The sequence below is a fragment of the Leopardus geoffroyi genome, chromosome C1 (genome assembly GCF_018350155.1).
Source record: "Leopardus geoffroyi isolate Oge1 chromosome C1, O.geoffroyi_Oge1_pat1.0, whole genome shotgun sequence".
In the NCBI taxonomy this organism is placed as follows: Eukaryota; Metazoa; Chordata; class Mammalia; order Carnivora; family Felidae; genus Leopardus; species Leopardus geoffroyi.
Window position 1 is genome coordinate 34,116,733 of NC_059328.1, and position 17,006 is coordinate 34,133,738.

A 17,006-nucleotide genomic window follows, 5' to 3' on the forward strand; every position below is an offset into this window, starting at 1 on the left:
ACCCCCTGATGGCTTCTGTCCATCCGCTTAGTCTTAGTGCTCTGTGCTTGTCTCCCCAGCACCCGCTCCCACCGCAGGGCGGCCTCCCCGACTTGGACATCTACTTGTATAACAAGCCTGGCGGACAGGGCACCGGGGGCAAAGGTATGAGGCAGGCCTGTGCCACTGCTGACTGTGGGAAAGCCTTTCTTGTCTTGTGGCTGACAGGGCCTTTTCCAGCCTTGCAGCTCAGGGCGATCCAGAGGGGGCGACAGGATGTCTGGAGGTCTCAGACCTGAGCCTTCCTGTGGATTTCTACCCAGGGGTTGCCTGCATCACTCTAGCCTTCGTGGATGAAGGGGGGAACCCCATCTCACTGGCATCATGGCCCCCCTCCTCTCCGGGGCCCCTAGACCCACTGCAAGAGGAGGAATTTGAGCAGCTGACCCAGGTCACCCGCTGCCCGATCGTGCCAGACAGTTCTTCAGGTGGGACAGCTTGGTCAGAGGAGGGGGTGTATAGTTAATGCTCTGGGAACAAGAGGCACCCCCAGGTCACCTCCATTCTTTCCTTCAGCTCAGAATGGGGCCCCACGGCTTCGACTAGATGTGTGGGAGAAGGGGAACATCAGTATCGTACAGCTAGAGGAGAAGCTCCGAGGAGCAGCTCGCCAGGCCCTGGCTGATGGCATTATGGAGCTGCGGCTGCTGCCAGCCTCGCTGTGTACAGAGGACACATCTCCAGGTACGTGGGGTCCAGAGAACACCCCAGGCCCCAGGAAGACAGTGGTATCTGGTGAGATTGCAAAGATGGGGGTCCAGGAAGGCATCACAGAGGCTCCCTCCAAAATACAGATTCACGGTTGTCCTTTATCTTCCCTGCATCAGCAAGGTGACACGCCAGCAAAATGCACACATGCAGTAGGTCACCCACTTAGAGAGGGATATCTGCTCACAAACGTGTGGCTATCAGTTGCACATACTGTCATTCACTAACAGGTAGAGTAAGGGACAAGTCACTCTCATACCTGTCTTGGGGCTAGGCTGTCGGAAATAGGGATTGACGGTCAGTGACAGGCTTCTGTAATGTCTGATGTCCGCAGGAAGTCTCAGGAGCGGGTCGTTGGAAACCAAGAGCCCTGCAGGCCGAGCTAGCACCTTTCCCCCTGGCCCTGGCCCTGGCCCTGGGGAGCCTGTGACTCCCCCCAGCAAGGCTGGCCGGCGTAGCTTCTGGGATATGCTGGTAATGGGAGGATGGGAAGAAGTGGTGAAGTTGGCATCTACCTTCTTGCCTGCTTCCTAGCCCCCCTACCTTCCCCTGCAGACCTTGCCCCAGATCACCTGTCATATAAACGATCCTGTCGTTAGGGGTTTGCAGAATGTGGCAGGTTCTCTCTGACATAGAGAGCCTCAGCTCATCAAGTGCCTTCGCTTCCCTTTTTCTTATGGGGCCCTCACAGCAGCCTGCAGGATAAGTAGGGCTTTTCTCAACGTGGGTGCCGAAGCTCAGGAAAGCTGTGTAGTCTGCCCAGAGCTCCTTAGTGAGCCTACAGCAACGCCAGGGCCTACACCAAGCCCTCCAGGCTCTTGTTACTTTTCCACGATGCCCCCATCCTTCATGCCATCCCCCTTCCCGACGGCTCTTCCTCATTCACTGCCTTGCCCCCAGAGTAAAACAGAATGTGGGGACTTGGGTTCCCCCAAAACAACGGATGACATTGTCCTGGATCGGCCAGAAGACACCCGGGGCCGGAGGCGTCACAAAACTGAAAGTGTTCGGACTCCGGGTGGAACTGAGCGGGCACCGGGCCCAGATTCTGGAGCCCAGAGACAAAGGTGTGTGTGTGTTGTGGTGTCCTGTTGTGTCATGGGAGGGTGTGAAGTCACAGGTGAGTATCGAGTTTGTGTAAACACACTCGTGTCACATATGGATGTGAGGGTCTCACTCCTACTGTGTCTTCAGACGCCGGACCACACAGCTAGAAGAGGGCGAGGTGGGGACCCTGCAGCCTGTGTTTGCTCGTGTGACTCAGCGCTGGATGGAGTTTATGGTTCAGATCGGTGAGACCCTAGGCCCCCCTCCCCTGTACTCAACCCCATGGCCTGGTCCCCATCCTGCAGCCCCATCATGACTTCTCTGCGCTGGTTCCAGGTTGTGCCTCAGTGTCCAGAAGCTCCACCCACATGGTGTCCCGATTCCTCCTTCCTTCTGTCCTTTCTGAGTTCACCGCTCTCGTTACCTCCATGGCTGGAGACACCAGCGTCCGTGTCTTTGAGCAGCATTTGTGAGTTTGGGGTCTCATGGAGGCTGAGCTAGGGCAGGTGGGGGCTAGGCCTGGGAGGTGGTGGCCAGAGAATAGGGCCACGGGTGGTCTGCTTTCTGTCCCTCCCTCCAGGGGTTCAGAGCCTGAGATCTTCAGTCCTTGCTCCCTTGGACAGCTGGGCCCAACCCCACGCCCAGCAGCTGAGAGACATCTGCTGCTTCTGGGCAGGAACTTCTTGCAGTGGAGAAGACCAACCCAGCAGGGTGAGGGCATGGCCTAGTGGGGGTGAGTTCAGATAGCTGCTGGGGCAGGGTGGGCTCAAGGGGATCTGCCTCCAGACCCCTATCGAGCCGCTTCCCCCTCTAGCCGCCAAGGCCATGCAGCGCTTCGAGCCAGGAGGTGATGGGAGCTCCGGGCGAAGTGTTCCCCGGCAGAGGTTCCTGCTGTTGGAGGTCGTGGACAAGAAGGTAGATGTGGGGCCAGCGGCTGGGTCTGAAAAGGGGTTCGGTGATCTCCCTGACCCCGACCCCTGACTTCCAGCTGCAGCTGCTGACCTACAACTGGGCTCCAGACCTGGGAGCAGCATTGGGCCGAGCGCTGGTTCGCCTCGTGCAGTGGCAGAACTCACGTGCCCATCTCATCTTCTGCCTCCTCAGCCAGAAGCTTGGGCTCTTCCATCATTACGGCCAGTTGGACTTCCCGGTGCGGGATGAAAAGGTGCCCGTTGCTTGGGCCCCCTCCTCTAGTTCTGGTTCCTGAGGGATTAGTTCAAGGAAGTGCCAGTCTGAGAGCAGGGGAGAGGGGACAGACTGAGGGCAGAGGTAGTGGGGAGGGTGAGTCTGAGAAAGGAGGCCATGGGGTGGGCGAGAGGATCTGAGGGCAAAGGCCATGAACCCATTGTGACACTCTGTCTCTCTCAGGAGCCAAACCCATTTCTGCTGCCAACCATGGAAGCAGAGACCCTCATCCGGAGTGCAAGCCCCCCTCTGAGCCGTGAACAAGGCCGGCTGAGTGCATCCTCTCGGGGTGGGGGCCCCCTTCCCCTGGACACATTCCCCTTCGATGAGGCCCTGCGGGATATCACAGCTGCCCGCCCCAGCTCCTCACTCGGTCCTGTGCCCAGACCCCCTGATCCCGTCACCTACCATGGACAACAGTTCCTGGAGATCAAGATGGCCGAGCGCAGAGGTGAGGGCACTGGGCCGGGCAGAATGTGGGAGAGAGAGGGCTGACAGCTCCCGGGCCGTTACCAATGCCTGCAACCCCCAGAGCTGGAGCGCCAGATGAAGATGGAGAACCTGTTCGTGACCTGGCAGCAGCGTTCTGCCCCTGCCAGCATGCCCATCAGTGTGAGTGGCCCGAGCCCGTGCCCTCCGTGAGCATCCTGTGACCCTCTCCTGGCCACCGTTCTGGTATTCACCGCCCCATGTCCCCAGGCTGCGGAGCTGGAGACCCTGAAGCAGTCGTCCCGCCTGGTGCATTACTGTGCGACAGCCCTGCTCTTCGACCCGGCTGCCTGGCTGCACGGGCCCCCAGAGACCTCTGGGCCCCCTGAGGGCCAGGTGAGGCTGGGGACTCCTGGGCTTCTCCCACGGGACCTCCGTTTACCTGCAGTGCCCTCCATTCCTCCCCCACTGTGGCGTGTTTGACGGCGGCTAGAGCCTCCCTTAATCTCCACTCCCACAGCGGCGCCATCGCCCCGAGTCAGGCTCCGGGAGCCGCGAGGCCCCCGCAGGCTGCGAGCCCTCAGATGTGCCTCCGCCAGGTGCCCGTGAGGAGCCTTGGCTGAAGGAGCTGAGCTTGGCTTTCCTGCAGCAGTACGTGCAGTATCTGCAGAGCATGGGCTTTGTGCTGGTGCCACTGCGGCCCCCCTCACCCGCCCGCAGGTGAGCCCGTCTCTTCCTCCCCCCCCCACCCCCCCCCCCCCCCCCGGCCAGGCCCCACACACCCTTGCTCTCTTCACACGGGTCCCGTTGGAACAACTGGGTTCTCGTGCACGTTCATCCCACCAGGCTGAACACATGCATGAGGATCTTGGACGCTTTCGTGCGGGCCTCCTGCACGTCGTCTAAACCTCGTGGCCACGTTTGTACGCGGAGCCGTGTACATCCTCACAGGGTTCATGCCCGCGTACGTCTTGTTGCTTACGTGCCGGTGTACAACCACGCATGTGAAGCTCCCAGGCTTCTGAATCTGGGGCTTACTGATTCCTGGCCAGATCCTGCATGGGCCTCTCCTGGTATTTCACATGCTTCGTGGCCCAGGAAGCCCTTCGTGGCCCCAGGAAGCTAGCGGTCTCTCTCAACAGGGACCCCTGTGTCTGGCCTGCTCGTGGGCAGTTGTGACAGGCCTGAGTCTTGGCAAGTAGGCAGCTCTTCTGTCATCACCTTTCCTCTCCCCAGAGCACATGAAACATCCACAGCCACCTTCCCTGTTCTGTGTCAAATCTCAAATCCCCGTTTCCGTGGCCCCTGCTTTATGTTCGTCTCAACATCTGGGCCTCCAGAGTCTGCGTTCCCAGCCCCTTCCCAGTGGCCATGGGAACGTATCTCTTCACATGGCACGGTTACTTTTGGGTCTCCACGTTTGTGAGTTTATCAAGGTGTTCTCTCCCTCCTCTCTGTTTTTAAGCTGGTAAGTTGTACTTCCTTCCTCAAGACACCACTTGGCCCAGAAAGCCAATTCCAACTCCTTAGCATTTCTGAAACCAGCGTTCCAGCTGCCAGGCCTCCCTTGCTCTTCCAGGCATTAGGAGGAGAGGACAGGCCTGCGCCTCTGGGACCTCACCCCTCTCGTTTCTGGGTGACAGGGACTGAGCAGGAGCTCTGCTTGCTGTCTAGACAGGTCCCCCTAAAGGAGTGTCTCTGAGAGACTTTAGTGTCCATACTTCCCATTCAGTGAAGCTCTTCCCAAAACTCTGGATTCCTTTTTTTTTTTTTTAATTTTTTTTATTTTTTTAAATGTTTATTCATTTTTGCGAGACAGAGAGAATGTGAGCGGGGGGGAGCAGAGAGAGAGGGAGACAGAATCCGAAGCAGGCTCCAGGCTCTGAGCTGTCAGCGTAGAGCCCGACACGGGGCTCAGACTCACAAACCATGAGATCGTGACCTGAGCCGAAGTCGGACGCTTAACCGACTGAGCCACCCAGGCGCCCCTGGATTCCTTTTTAAAACAAAAGACACTGGGTTGAAAAATACATTTCTAGAGCAAAATCTATTGTCAGGCCTTCCTTTCTCATCAGTCTTTAACCATTTCCAATCGCTGCCTAAGTCTTGTCCCAATTTCCTTGAGGATTAAATGAGACGCTGCTTTTCCCCAGAGGCTTTGACACTCCCCACCCCAGACTGCCAGCAAGAACTCTGGCAGTTTATAGCTCCTGAAGTGATGAGTGTGTCCCACTGGTCCCTGCTATTTCCCTTCTTCACAGTACCTTCCCTGCTTCTCTGCTCCCCTTGCCTCTGAGTTGAGCAGACCTATGGGACACTGAAGCTGCCATTTCTTAGTCAAAAAAAAAAAAAAAAGCCTTTTCCCTCTCAGCAAAAGTGCCTAACTACGGCCTCAAGCATGTGCTTGAATTTTCCTCCTGAAATCTTAGACGTGCATCAGCCTCTCCGTCCCCCTGCTCCCACTGCCCCCAGTACGCACACTCCATCTCTCATCACGGTGTCTCCCCACAGTCCCAGCAGCCTCTCTCATACCCTCACCTGACCCTCCTTCTCTCACTGGTAGAGCGAGGCCTGCTGTCCCCCTCCCCATGGAGTACTCTGGCTTCCCCTGACCACAGCAGCTGCTGTGGAGAGAATCCTGCCCCACGCTCTAGACCTGGACTCTGGTCTCGGCCACTTACCTGACACAGGAGCCCAGGCAGCTCCATCCCCTCTCTGGCCCTGTTTCCACCCCCTCTCTGGCCCTGTTTCCACCCCTGCTCGCCCATGAAATGGATTCTAGGTGTGCAGGCCATACCGCCTTACCCGCTGGCCTGCCTCATCCTCTTGTTCTGTTTCCTACAGCACCAGCCGGCTGCGGGCCATGGCTGTCCTTGGAACAGAGGGGCGTGGCTCCTTCTCCTGCCCTAAAACCAAGACTGACGGGAGCCCCAAGGTAATGCATCATTGTGTACCTTCACTGACAGTGAAACCCATGAGGCCCCAGACCCAAGCTAGCATCCCTGATCCTCCCCTGCTGGTTCGAGGCTGGTGAATCTCCAACCCCTGCCCCTGAACCCCAGTTTTTTTCCTTTCTTTAGAGCACTGGCTCTCCAGTCACCACCTACCACCTACAGAGGGCACTGCCCGGGGGCATCATCCTCATGGAGCTGGCTTTTCAGGTGAGCAGGAGGAGCACTGAGTAGGGAGAGCCAGATCCATTTGTCTCTTGCCCTCCTGACCTCATCTTCACCCTCTCTCCAGGGCTGTTACTTCTGTGTCAAACAGTTCGCCCTAGAATGTTCCCGAATCCCCATGGGGCAAGCTGTCAACTCTCAGGTATGTGGTAGGAACAGAGGGAATAGGGGGTCTCGGGCATACTCAGCGCATCCCCCGTGTGCTGTGGCCAGTAAGAGGAACACAGATAGTCTGGCCCAGTGGTGATCTGTTGCTGTGGGCTGGCCAAGTCAGTGGTCATTCTGGTGCCATGACTGGGTCATCCACCCATCAGTGTCACTGTGTCGATGGCCCGGAGCTGTTATTCAACCATAGCACTGGAGGCAGAAGGCAGTCCAGCACCGTGGCTGGTCTGGCACTGACAGGAGCCTGGCACTGTGGTTAAGCCATAACCAGAGATGGTCAGCTAGCACATTTGAACATAGTGGGTAACCTGACACATGGGTAGGCCAGTGCCAAGGGCAGTCCTGGCCTAATCTAGAGCTGGAGACAGCCAGACTTTGTCAGTGTCATCACTAACTCTTAGAATGAGGACCAGAGTTCCCAGCCACACAGCATACTCCTGGCCCTTAGTTGTTATTTACATCCCTGTCGGCCTCAGGGCAGAGCCCTATACCGGTGAGGGCCACACAACTCAGGAGTGCTCAGAATGAGTCAGAGGATTGAGTGAGGTCAGGGACCTAAAGCCCTCTGTACTTGAGTTAGTTCAGCTCCTTCAGGTCATCAAGCATGTCATGTGAGGGCCTGTACCTTCTCTGTGCCTCTCATCTAGTTTGAGATCAAGGTCTGACTGGGCCTAGTCATACTCCTCATATCTGGAATGCTCACGTCCAGCCCATAGATGGTTGCCTTTGACTTGAGTGTGGATCCCTAGTCCACTCATCACAAGATAAGGTGACCTAGGAAAGCATGGGGACTTTACGTGCAGGAACCTACCTGGGCCAGAGCGCTATGAAGGGAGCTCTGGACGAGCAGGTACGCTGTCCGTGTAGTGCTGTACTGGCAGGGAAGACCCACCTCCATGACTCTCTCGAGCTTCTTGAAGTCCTTGTGGCTTCTCTGCCCCTGATTTCCATCCAGTTTGGCTCGCTTTGCCCCTACTTGTGTAATCTCTGACCCTACCTAGATTTGTAAATTGTTTTATTGTTGCTGTTGTTTATTAAGTGTGGAGTATGTGCTCAGTGGAGAGTTTTCCTCCTGCTGCACACTTGAGGAAACCGATGTGCATGGATATTAAGTAATTGCCTGGGCACATGCCAGTTGGTGGCAGTACTGGGGTTGGAATTAGGTCTGTGGGACGTGAGCCCTAAGGTAACACATCATCGTGTGCCTTCCTAACAGTGAAATCAGTGATGTCCCAGACACCAGTGTCCCCGAGCCTTCCTTTCTTCCTCATCCCCTCCTCCGTGAGCATCCTGTGACATTTCTTTGGCCGCCTCTCTGGTGCTCATGATAATCATAGTCCTTGGTTATTTCAGTTTATCACAAGCTCTCTAGCTTTACAAAGACCTTTACGTTATATTCATGTACATGAGGAAACTAAGGCTGAGAGACCATGACTCAGCCAAGATCACACAGCTCCCCTGGCCCCTAGGCTGTCACTTCTTTGACAGCCAGTTATTTCCTTTCCTAATAACTCCTGTGCCCAGTGCTTCTGATGGAATGGTCGTGTAGATTCTGCCATCCCAGCACCGCAGATCCAGCCGCTAACACTCTCAGTGATGGTGATTTCCACCAAGAGAAGCACCGGCTCTGTGTCTCTGCCTTCCTTCCTTCCTCTGTTCATGGTTCATTCATTCGCAGATCAATTAGAGGAGGCCTACCCTGGCCTAGCCTTCGCAGGATATCCCAGATGCAGCTTTACGATTGAGTAGGAGTTAGCCACATTTGGGGAGCAGGGAGAGCAGCATTCCAGGCAGAGAGAACAAGCAGTTACAAAAGTGTGAAGAGAATGTATGATGTACTGGGAAGAGCGGTGCTTTGATGGAAGGTAAAGCTGGAGAGATGGGAGGGGCCGGGAAAGACTTTCTAATAGTAAATTACACACCTGGCCTACCCGGATCACCCTGTTTAAAACTGCAGCTGCTTTACTAGATTTTCCACAACCCCACCTTCTAGCGTACTGCCTCCTCATTTATTCTGCCTAACAGTTATCATCGTACCTACCCACTTACTAGAACGGGAGCTCTTGAAGGTAGGGTTTGCTTGTTTCCCGCTGTATCCCCAGCACCCGGAACAGTACCTAGTAAGACACTGAACAAGTATTTTTTGCGTCAGTGAATCTGCCTCAGACTTTATTGGAATCTGGGATAGAGTGAAAAGGCCCATCTATCAAAATGGTCGTGGTTTCATGTCAACAGAGTCACGATACTGTATGAAACAGGGGACGTAATGAGGAGGGCTCCCCATAGAAGTTACTCCGGCAGACGGGGTTCCCCCAGGCCCACAGCAACAGGGTGAATCTTGAACTTCCTCTTCCCATGGAAGAGGGAGAGAAATGGGAATGTGCTGGGCCGTGTGCCATATCCTGACCCAGTCCCCTGCCGCCACCTCCCCAGCTGTCCATGCTGTTCACTGAGGAATGTGACAAGGTGCGGGACCTGATGCACGTGCACTCATTCAGCTACGACTTCCACCTGCGCCTGGTGCACCAACACGTCCTGGGCGCCCACCTGGTGCTGCGACACGGCTACCACCTCACCACCTTCCTGCGACACTTCCTGGCCCACCACCCTGACGGGCCCCACTTTGGTCGTAATCACATTTACCAAGGTCTGTGCCCAAGGGCAAGCCAGTGAACCAGAAATAGACCACAGGGTGTCTCCAAGCCAGGGCCGATGGGACCACTTCCTGGGGCCAGACCTAGTCTCTGCACCTCCTGTCCTGTATTGTTAATCGCCTCAGGTCACTTGGACCCTGTCCGCATGTGTCTGGTTTGTGTCTTTATCTTAAGTTCTTCACGCTGTTTCATATCAAAGTTTAGATCCTGTGTCATGTGTACCCTGCCCTCTGTCTCTCCCGAGCCACTTTTGTCCCATCTCGATGTTCCACAGGAGCTCCCCAGAAAAACAGAGCCAGCCACTTGTCGATCAGAGCCTTAGGGACTTCTAACCTCCTGCCCCACCCATGCAGTGTGTCTGTCCCAGGCTCAGCATCTCCTGTAACTTGCCCCTCAGGGACCCTGGAGCTTTCCACACCACTCATTGCTGCCCACCAGCTGTATAACTACGTGGCCGACCATGCCAGCTCCTACCACATGAAGCCATTGCGGATGGCGCGGCCAGGAGGCCCAGAACATAACGAATATGCCCTGGTATCAGCGTGGCACAGGTAGAGTGGCAAGGGGGCACCAGCATGTGATCTGGTGAAGCTGAGGTCGAGGCCATCCTGGCAGTAGGGAGACAGAGTCTCAAGCAGCAGGGAGGGGGTTGGCTTCATTAGAACCTCAGTGTTGGCATCTCACCCACCCTCACTGTACAGCTCTGGCTCCTACCTGGACTCTGAGGGACTTCGTCACCAGGATGACTTTGATGTGTCTCTGCTTGTGTGTCACTGTGCTGCACCCTTTGAAGAGCAAGGAGAAGCTGAGCGGCACGTTCTGCGGTCAGCAGATCCCCCACCTTGACTGTGCTCGTTGTCCAGCTCCCCTGTGCCCTTGCTCTGAGCGTCTCCTGTTGTGATCACCACATGCCTACCCCTCCCGCCCCCCAGGCTGCAGTTCTTCGTGGTGCTCACCAGCCAACGAGAGCTCTTCCCCAGGCTCACTGCAGACTTGCGCCGCTTCCGGAAGCCACCCAGACTGCCCCCTGAGCCGGAAACTCCCGGGAGCTCAGCTGGTAGCCCCGGGGAGGCCTCAGGGCTTGGCCTGGCCTCTGGACCAGCTCCCCTGTTCCCCCCATTGGCTACGGAGGTGGGCGTGGCACGGGCACGGCTGGCTCAGCTGGTCCGGCTGGCTGGAGGGCACTGCCGCCGGGACACCCTCTGGAAGCGCCTCTTTTTGCTGGAGCCTCCAGGGCCTGACCGGCTACGGCTAGGGGGACGCCTGGCCCTGGCTGAGCTGGAGGAGCTACTAGAAGCAGTCCATGCCAAATCCATCGGGGACATTGACCCCCAGCTGGTAAGCAGCTGTGGATTCTAGAAGGGGCTGGTTTGGATACTAGGAATCCTACCAGCAGCCAGGGTAGAGGGTGCAGAGGTCTCAGGTGGCTCTGGGACAGCAGATCCAGCCCCATGGACCTTCCCCTAGGACTGCTTCCTGTCTATGACGGTCTCCTGGTACCAGAGCCTGATCAAGGTTCTCCTAAGCCGTTTTCCTCAGAGCTGTCGCCATTTCCAGAGCCCAGACTTGGGAACTCAGTACCTGGTAAGTCTCCCTGATCCTCCTCTGGAAGGGGAGACACAGCAGAAGTCCTCATCAGAGAGATGACAGGTGTCCCCCTGAAGGAGCCCCAGCCTGCCTGAACAAGGTCTGCTCTGGAAAGAGGCCTAGATGAAATGGGACTACCCAGATCCATGTAAAACCCTTCGAGCACTTGACCCTCAACATGGGATTCGTGAGAACAGCCTAGAGCTCTGTCCTCAAAAGCTCACAAAAACACAAACCTTTGGCTAAAGATACCGAGGGCCAAGCTCTGGAACTTCATCAGTGGTTGGTCTTAGGGGCAGGAATCCCAGAAAGGACCTCTGGAGCTTTAAAGCCTCGTTACCCAAAGTGTGGTCCTCAGGCCGGCAGCGGCAGTGGCACCTGGGAGCTTGCCAGAATGCAAACTCTCAGGCCCCACCCCAGACTCAGAACGTGCCTCCTAGCCCGATACCCAGGGGCACGTGAGAGACTGAAAGCACTGCCTGGGCCAGGTAGAAAATGGTTCACGAGAGCATGGGAATTAAGAGACTGAAGAGGTGGGCCTGACAAAAGCAGTGGTTCTGGGGAGGAGACGTGCAGAAGAGGGCTTCAAAAGTAGGAGTTGGTCTGTAGAGAGGGGTCCTGCAACCCTGCTTGTGGAGAAGGGTGGTTTCAGGGTGGGAAGGGGCATCTTCGGATGTGGACGTGAGTTGGTCTAGCTGCAGTTGTGCCGGGGGTGTGAGCAGATGGGGTGCTTCTGTGGGTGGTGGGAGCGCTGAAGCAGGAGCAGCCTTGGGGGACGGGTGACAAGTGGAGTCTGAAGTCGTGAGGCCCTCCCAGGACCATATTCTAGAAGGTATATGGATGCCAGGAACTGGAGCCCAGGAGGGAGACCTGGGCAGCATCTCCATGAACTGAAGCCTGGGAGTAGAAGGAATCATGTGGAAGAGATTGCAGAGCTGAGCATAGGGACAGACAGACGTAAGTCCCAGGGGAGGTCAAAGAGATACGAGACTCAGGACAGGAGGCAAGGAGGGGTCGTGTCAAGTGTAGAGAACTCTCCTTCATTGATACACTTCGGCTTTGTGCGCGGCCTCTGGGTAGATGACCTCTGAAACAGACTTCTAGTCAGGCTGACTGGGAGTCAGTGAGGACGAGGACTGAGGTTCAGTTTAGAGACAAGGTCCTGGGTGACTGTGGAATGCGGGTGGGCGCAGGTTTGGTGATGGATGCAGGCCTTCCTCAAATGGGTCCCACTTCCAGAATGCCCTCGAGGAAGAGGGATGCTGTCTCAGGTGAGACAGACCTCACTCCCCACCTCACTTTGTCTTTCATTGCAGGTTGTGCTGAATCAGAAGTTCACAGACTGTTTTGTGCTGGTGTTTCTGGATTCCCACTTGGGAAAGACGGTGAGCACAGGGGGGAGGGGCTTTGCGTTAGCCCAGTGGGAGGCTCTGCCCGGAGCCTGCTGAGGCTGAGGAGCCCTGCCCCCGGTACCCACTCTGCCCTCCACTCACCATGGCACCCCCACCATGTTCCTCACAGTCTCTGACCGTGGTTTTCCGAGAGCCCTTCCCGGTGCAGCCCCAGGACAGTGAGAGCCCTCCTGCCCAGCTGGTCTCCACCTACCACCACCTGGAGTCTGTCATCAACACAGCTTGCTTCACCCTCTGGACCCGCCTCCTGTGAGGCCCAGACCAGTGAATGTCATCCTTACTCAAACCATGGATCTGTGAGACTGTCCACTTGAAGCAGGACTGACCAGCCCTTCTGGGCCCAGACACTGACGGACACCGAAGGCTTTGTGACTAGATCTCAGGGGCCTGAGTCCCAGCCTAGCAGTAGGAGCTGCCCCGCTGAACACCTGCCAGGGTGACCGGCCCAGGGCTCCAGAGGGTCAGGTCAGTTCCCTGAGGTGCCCATCTCCTCTCAGGCTCCTGGACCCTCCCCAGAAAGGGACTCCACCTGCCTGCTGCCCTGGTGGAGTCCCAGGAATTCACACCAGGTGCCAAGCACTCACCCCTGAGAGCTCCTCTGCCTGAATGCTGCCTCCCAAGTCTTTGATTGCTTTCAGCCTCCCTGCATTTTGAGCATTTTGAGCCCTCTGGTCTTCATTTCCCACGTCAACATCATCGCCGAACATTGTTGTTGAGATAACGACAACTTGGTTCCCATCCCAGCTCTGCTTCTGAAGCTCCTGTGACCACAGGCAAGCCCCATTGCTCTCGGACCTGTGGCTTCTGGTGTGTTAATGAAGAGGTGGGCTCGAAAACCCCCATCTCCACAGCGACACTGGCACAATGGACTGGAGGACTTGAGTGTGAGCTGTACGTCCCTTCTCAACAGGAGGGAAGTAACCCAGGGAGACAGAAGTTTAGACACCGTGTGTCCTCCCCCCACCCAATAACACACAGAGGAAAACGTTCAGCAGGTGGTCTTTTAATTCAGGAGATTTGGGATGCTTGGTGCACTGTCCCACAGAGGCAGGTGGGTGCCGGGCCGGACCTCACTGGCCAGCCTGTGGGCGGCCCCGCCTATCCCAGTAGGAACGAAGCCAGTTCAGGCCCTCTGCTGTGTCTCCTGAGGAGAGAGGGAGGCCATGGCATCTCGACCCGTGGGGAGAAAAACAGCCATGTCTGCTACCTATCCCTCAGAGCTCCGTTCACCAGCCCTAGGCCTGGAGCCCCAGCACCCCCTCACCTTGAGGCTGGTACTCGCAGCCCACAAAGCCCTTGTAGCCTTCATCCTCCAGCAGTTGGAATAGATAGGGGAAGTTCAGCTCTCCAGGGCTGTCAGGTTCCCCCCGGCCCGGGACCTGTGCCACCTGCACGTGCCCTGCAGACAGATGTGGGCAGATGTGGGGCCCACGCTCCAGCTGGGGCCAGAGGGACAGATACGAGGGTCTGAAGGGGTGGGGGGATAGAGGGAGTAACACAGAGTAACTTGTTACACACAGTAACAAGGAGCCAAGAGACCCCTCTCACCAACAAGGGGTAGGAACTCCCGGATGTTTCCTGTCAGGTTGCCATCCATGATCTGCCAGTGGAATATGTCCTGCGTAGAGATTACTACAGTCAGAGGCCCTGCAGGGCCCTTTTCCTCACCCCATTCTTCCCAGATGTGGAGAACACGGGCCTTCTGTGAAGCACTCCCTTTCGTCCACTCACCATCTGTAACTGGAGGTTGGGTCTTCCGACCTTCTGTAAGATGGCTGCCGCTGGGAGAGAAAGCGGGGAGGGGGCCGTGAGACACAAGGAGAGCACAAGGATCACACGGGACTGGAGAGGGCACAGAGCTGCAGTCCTACCCTGCTGGGGCGTGTCCAGGAAGTACTGAGGGTCAGTGCTGCGGGTATTGATGGGCTCCAGCAGTCCCACGAGGCTCTCCTAGCATCATGGTGGACCTGTGTCCAATCAGTCAGTCACTGGTGAAGCCCCTCCCCGTTCCCTGTGAGCTGGGCTAGTGCCCGGCCTTGTGCCTCATCTGTTCTGCCCACCGTGTGCCCCCTCTGCACACATGGGCATCTGTGTAAGCATCGTGTGTCCCTTTGTTCTTGGTCTCACCTGAGCCAAAACCCCAGCCGCGTGCCTCAGGTTCTCCAGAAAAACTGTCTCCATTTCACTCCTGACTGCTGCTCGGTCAGCACCCTGGGGTACTCGGCCAGCCATCAGGTGAATCCTGGGGGGAGACAGCACTGGTGGGGGCTGGGGAGTCCATCCTGGAAGCAGGGCCCTCCTTTGGCTCCCTGTGGGCATCTCCTCCAGCTGCCTTCCCCCCCATCTCCCCTGCTGGTGATCTATCACCTGGCAGTGATGCCCTCCGGCACCCTCACACTCCATGGTCAGCCTGAGGCCGTGCCCTTCCCCAGATACCTTCTGAGAGACACCCCATCTTCCTGCTTCAGAGACCTCTCACTCGGCTCTCCCTGTCCATCTTCTTTCCAGTGGTCCTCTCCTCAGGCTGTAAACATGTGTCAGCCTCCCTTTTAGAAATTATTTTGACCCTTTCCCATGAGTATTCCATGCTGCTTGTCTCCACTTCCTGCATCTGCTCCTTAGATTCTTCCCATCTGCTTTCTGCCCCCACCACTCGCCAGTAATGACCCGTTTCCAGTTCCACTTCAGCCCATTTGCACTCGGTGGGATGTGTTTATTTGATCAACCCCATGGTGTGCCTTCTACCTCCTCCTGTTACCACCTGATCTTTCTCGGCCACACTCAACTCCAAAAGGTCACATTTCCAACCTTAGGAATTCCGCTGAGCAAACGAAGCCTTCCCTGGTCTCTCTGCGCTGCATCCTCGCCTCCAGTGCTCCTTCCATCAAGACCCTGTTCAACATCACTACCTGTAAGAAGCTTCCTCTGATCCCAGACAGGTGCCTACTCTGCTCCCACAGCTGCCATGAACTGACCCTTCCTCAACTGGATCTCTGTATGTTTACCTGGCTACCTCCCTGGTCAGACAGCCCCCAGCACAGGATCCCAGGATGAAAGAGTAGCAAACAGGAGAACCGCACACGACAGATAAAATCCAAAGGCAACTGACAAAGGACCAGTACTGAAGGAGTGGAAAGGCCAGTGCGCTCGGACTCCGAGCTCTCTGACCTGGCGTCCTGTTCTCCCAGACCCCAAACGTGGGGCAGGGTCTGGGAGGAGACAGGGCAAGAAGGGGAAGGGGTGGAGGAGAAGAGCGTAGGATACCTGGGACAGCCCAGAGCCTTGGCGTACAGCACCGCCTGCTCCAGCCCCTCTCGGAAGGCCGCTTGCCTCCCGGGAACGGCCCCCAGCCCCATCTCCCCTTTCTCTCGGTCCCCTGAGGAGAGAACGGGCGTCAGCTGCGGCTAGCGTCCCCGGCGCTCCCCGTCCCCCCCGACCGCCTCCCCGGTTCGGCCCCGCGGCGCACCGGGGGGCGTGTTGATCAGCACCAGCCGCAGGCCCGCTTCCCGCGCCGCGCGCGCCAGCGCCTCGGGCGACTCCGAGTACGGCCAGGCGACCTCGGCGGCCTCGAAGCCCGAGCTGCCCGCCGCCCGGAGCCGCGCGGGGAGGCCGGGGAGCTCGGGGAACAGCCACGACACGTTGGCCGAGAAGCGGAGCGGAGCCATAGCGTCCAGGAGACACGTTCGCGGGGCAGAGTCCGGGGCCGAAAGGCGGAAGCGGGCGGGGCGGGGCGGGGCGGGCGCGTGTCGGGAGGCCGACCGAGCGGGGGCGCGCTGGCGCCGCGAGCCGAGCCACCAGCCCTCCGCGCCTGCCTTTTCAGGTTAGAAAAACAGCGAGGGAGGAAAGACCACGGATGGTCCAGAAAAGTGACGTTTTTCGAGACCGGAGAAGGGGAAAGGCGGGGAGAGGCGAGAGGGCCGAGCGGAAGGAGCTGGGTCCGGGCGTGGGCGGGACAGCCCCCCAACTTCGCGGGGCAGGCGAGGCCTGGGACTCCTGGGCCGAGAGCCGGCGGAGAGGGGCGAGAGAGCCCAGTTAAATTCGAGAAACGTGAGCTTTAGCAAAGACTTAGTATTTTCCCTCATTATAAACACTGTATCTGTTCTTTACGCAGTGTTTGAGGGCTACAAGACCAAATCGGGGGCATTTAAATCACCAGTCATCGCACCGCTACCCATTAACTCTCCCTTACAGATTAAAAAATAAACTAAGTGCAGGTTTTTTTCTTAGAGACTTCTGATCATACTGTACATACAGTTTTATGGTCTGCTTTTTAATTTAATATGATTTTGTGAGCATTTCCCCGTGTTCTTCAATATCCTTAAAAGTCCTTGCATTTGCTGCTCATTGTCGCATACCCAGGCAGCCCAGAATTTATCCTTTATTGATGGTCATTAGGGCTTTTCCATATTTGTGTGTGCGTATGCTGTAAAAGTACTTTTTTTTTTATTTTTTTTTAACGTTTATTTATTTTTGAGACAGAGCATGAATGGGGGAGGGTCAGAGAGAGAGGGAGACACAGAATCTGAAACAGGCTCCAGGCTCTGAGCGGTCAGCACAGAGCCCGACGCGGGGCTCGAACTCACGGAGTGTGAGATCGTGACCTG

The 17,006-nt window shown here is 56.9% G+C and overlaps 2 protein-coding genes across 6 annotated transcripts in view; one reads left to right on the forward strand and one right to left on the reverse strand.

Annotated features, from left to right (window-relative positions):
• Positions 1 to 13,393, forward strand: part of SZT2 (SZT2 subunit of KICSTOR complex) — a 51,361-nt gene extending 37,968 nt beyond the window's left edge. Inside the window, exons 49-72 of one of the 3 annotated variants that reach the window (XM_045476963.1) lie at positions 60 to 144; positions 303 to 467; positions 556 to 723; positions 1,082 to 1,221; positions 1,648 to 1,814; positions 1,942 to 2,039; positions 2,131 to 2,263; positions 2,375 to 2,505; positions 2,609 to 2,709; positions 2,783 to 2,959; positions 3,163 to 3,430; positions 3,512 to 3,591; positions 3,679 to 3,804; positions 3,929 to 4,128; positions 6,253 to 6,343; positions 6,489 to 6,569; positions 6,652 to 6,726; positions 9,183 to 9,396; positions 9,801 to 9,954; positions 10,105 to 10,227; positions 10,336 to 10,741; positions 10,871 to 10,987; positions 12,307 to 12,375; positions 12,512 to 13,393. In XM_045476963.1, the coding sequence (XP_045332919.1) occupies positions 60 to 144; positions 303 to 467; positions 556 to 723; positions 1,082 to 1,221; positions 1,648 to 1,814; positions 1,942 to 2,039; positions 2,131 to 2,263; positions 2,375 to 2,505; positions 2,609 to 2,709; positions 2,783 to 2,959; positions 3,163 to 3,430; positions 3,512 to 3,591; positions 3,679 to 3,804; positions 3,929 to 4,128; positions 6,253 to 6,343; positions 6,489 to 6,569; positions 6,652 to 6,726; positions 9,183 to 9,396; positions 9,801 to 9,954; positions 10,105 to 10,227; positions 10,336 to 10,741; positions 10,871 to 10,987; positions 12,307 to 12,375; positions 12,512 to 12,655 (3,513 nt within the window). In that variant the 3' untranslated portion in view covers positions 12,656 to 13,393. Of the gene's footprint in view, positions 1 to 59; positions 145 to 302; positions 468 to 555; positions 724 to 1,081; positions 1,222 to 1,647; positions 1,815 to 1,941; positions 2,040 to 2,130; positions 2,264 to 2,374; positions 2,506 to 2,608; positions 2,710 to 2,782; positions 2,960 to 3,162; positions 3,431 to 3,511; positions 3,592 to 3,678; positions 3,805 to 3,928; positions 4,129 to 6,252; positions 6,344 to 6,488; positions 6,572 to 6,651; positions 6,727 to 8,257; positions 8,613 to 9,182; positions 9,397 to 9,800; positions 9,955 to 10,104; positions 10,228 to 10,335; positions 10,742 to 10,870; positions 10,988 to 12,306; positions 12,376 to 12,511 lie in introns of those variants that run through there. The other 2 variants (XM_045476964.1, XM_045476965.1) reach the window with 2 other exon arrangements.
• Positions 13,386 to 16,795, reverse strand: HYI (hydroxypyruvate isomerase (putative)). 3 transcript variants are annotated; one of them, XM_045476970.1, is made up of 9 exons: positions 15,869 to 16,795; positions 15,667 to 15,778; positions 15,211 to 15,294; positions 14,530 to 14,644; positions 14,274 to 14,352; positions 14,134 to 14,183; positions 13,951 to 14,020; positions 13,667 to 13,801; positions 13,386 to 13,572 (listed from the first exon to the last, which is right to left on the reverse strand). In XM_045476970.1, exons 1-9 carry the CDS (start codon positions 16,065 to 16,067, stop codon positions 13,526 to 13,528), a joined length of 891 nt encoding a protein of 296 aa, XP_045332926.1. In that variant the 5' UTR covers positions 16,068 to 16,795; the 3' UTR covers positions 13,386 to 13,525. The 3 variants fall into 3 exon arrangements, with proteins under 3 accessions (XP_045332926.1, XP_045332925.1, XP_045332927.1); XM_045476969.1 differs by having other exon boundaries at positions 13,386 to 13,546; positions 15,869 to 16,320; XM_045476971.1 differs by lacking the exon at positions 15,211 to 15,294 and having other exon boundaries at positions 13,386 to 13,546; positions 15,869 to 16,140.
• Between the last annotated feature and the right edge of the window lie 211 nt (positions 16,796 to 17,006).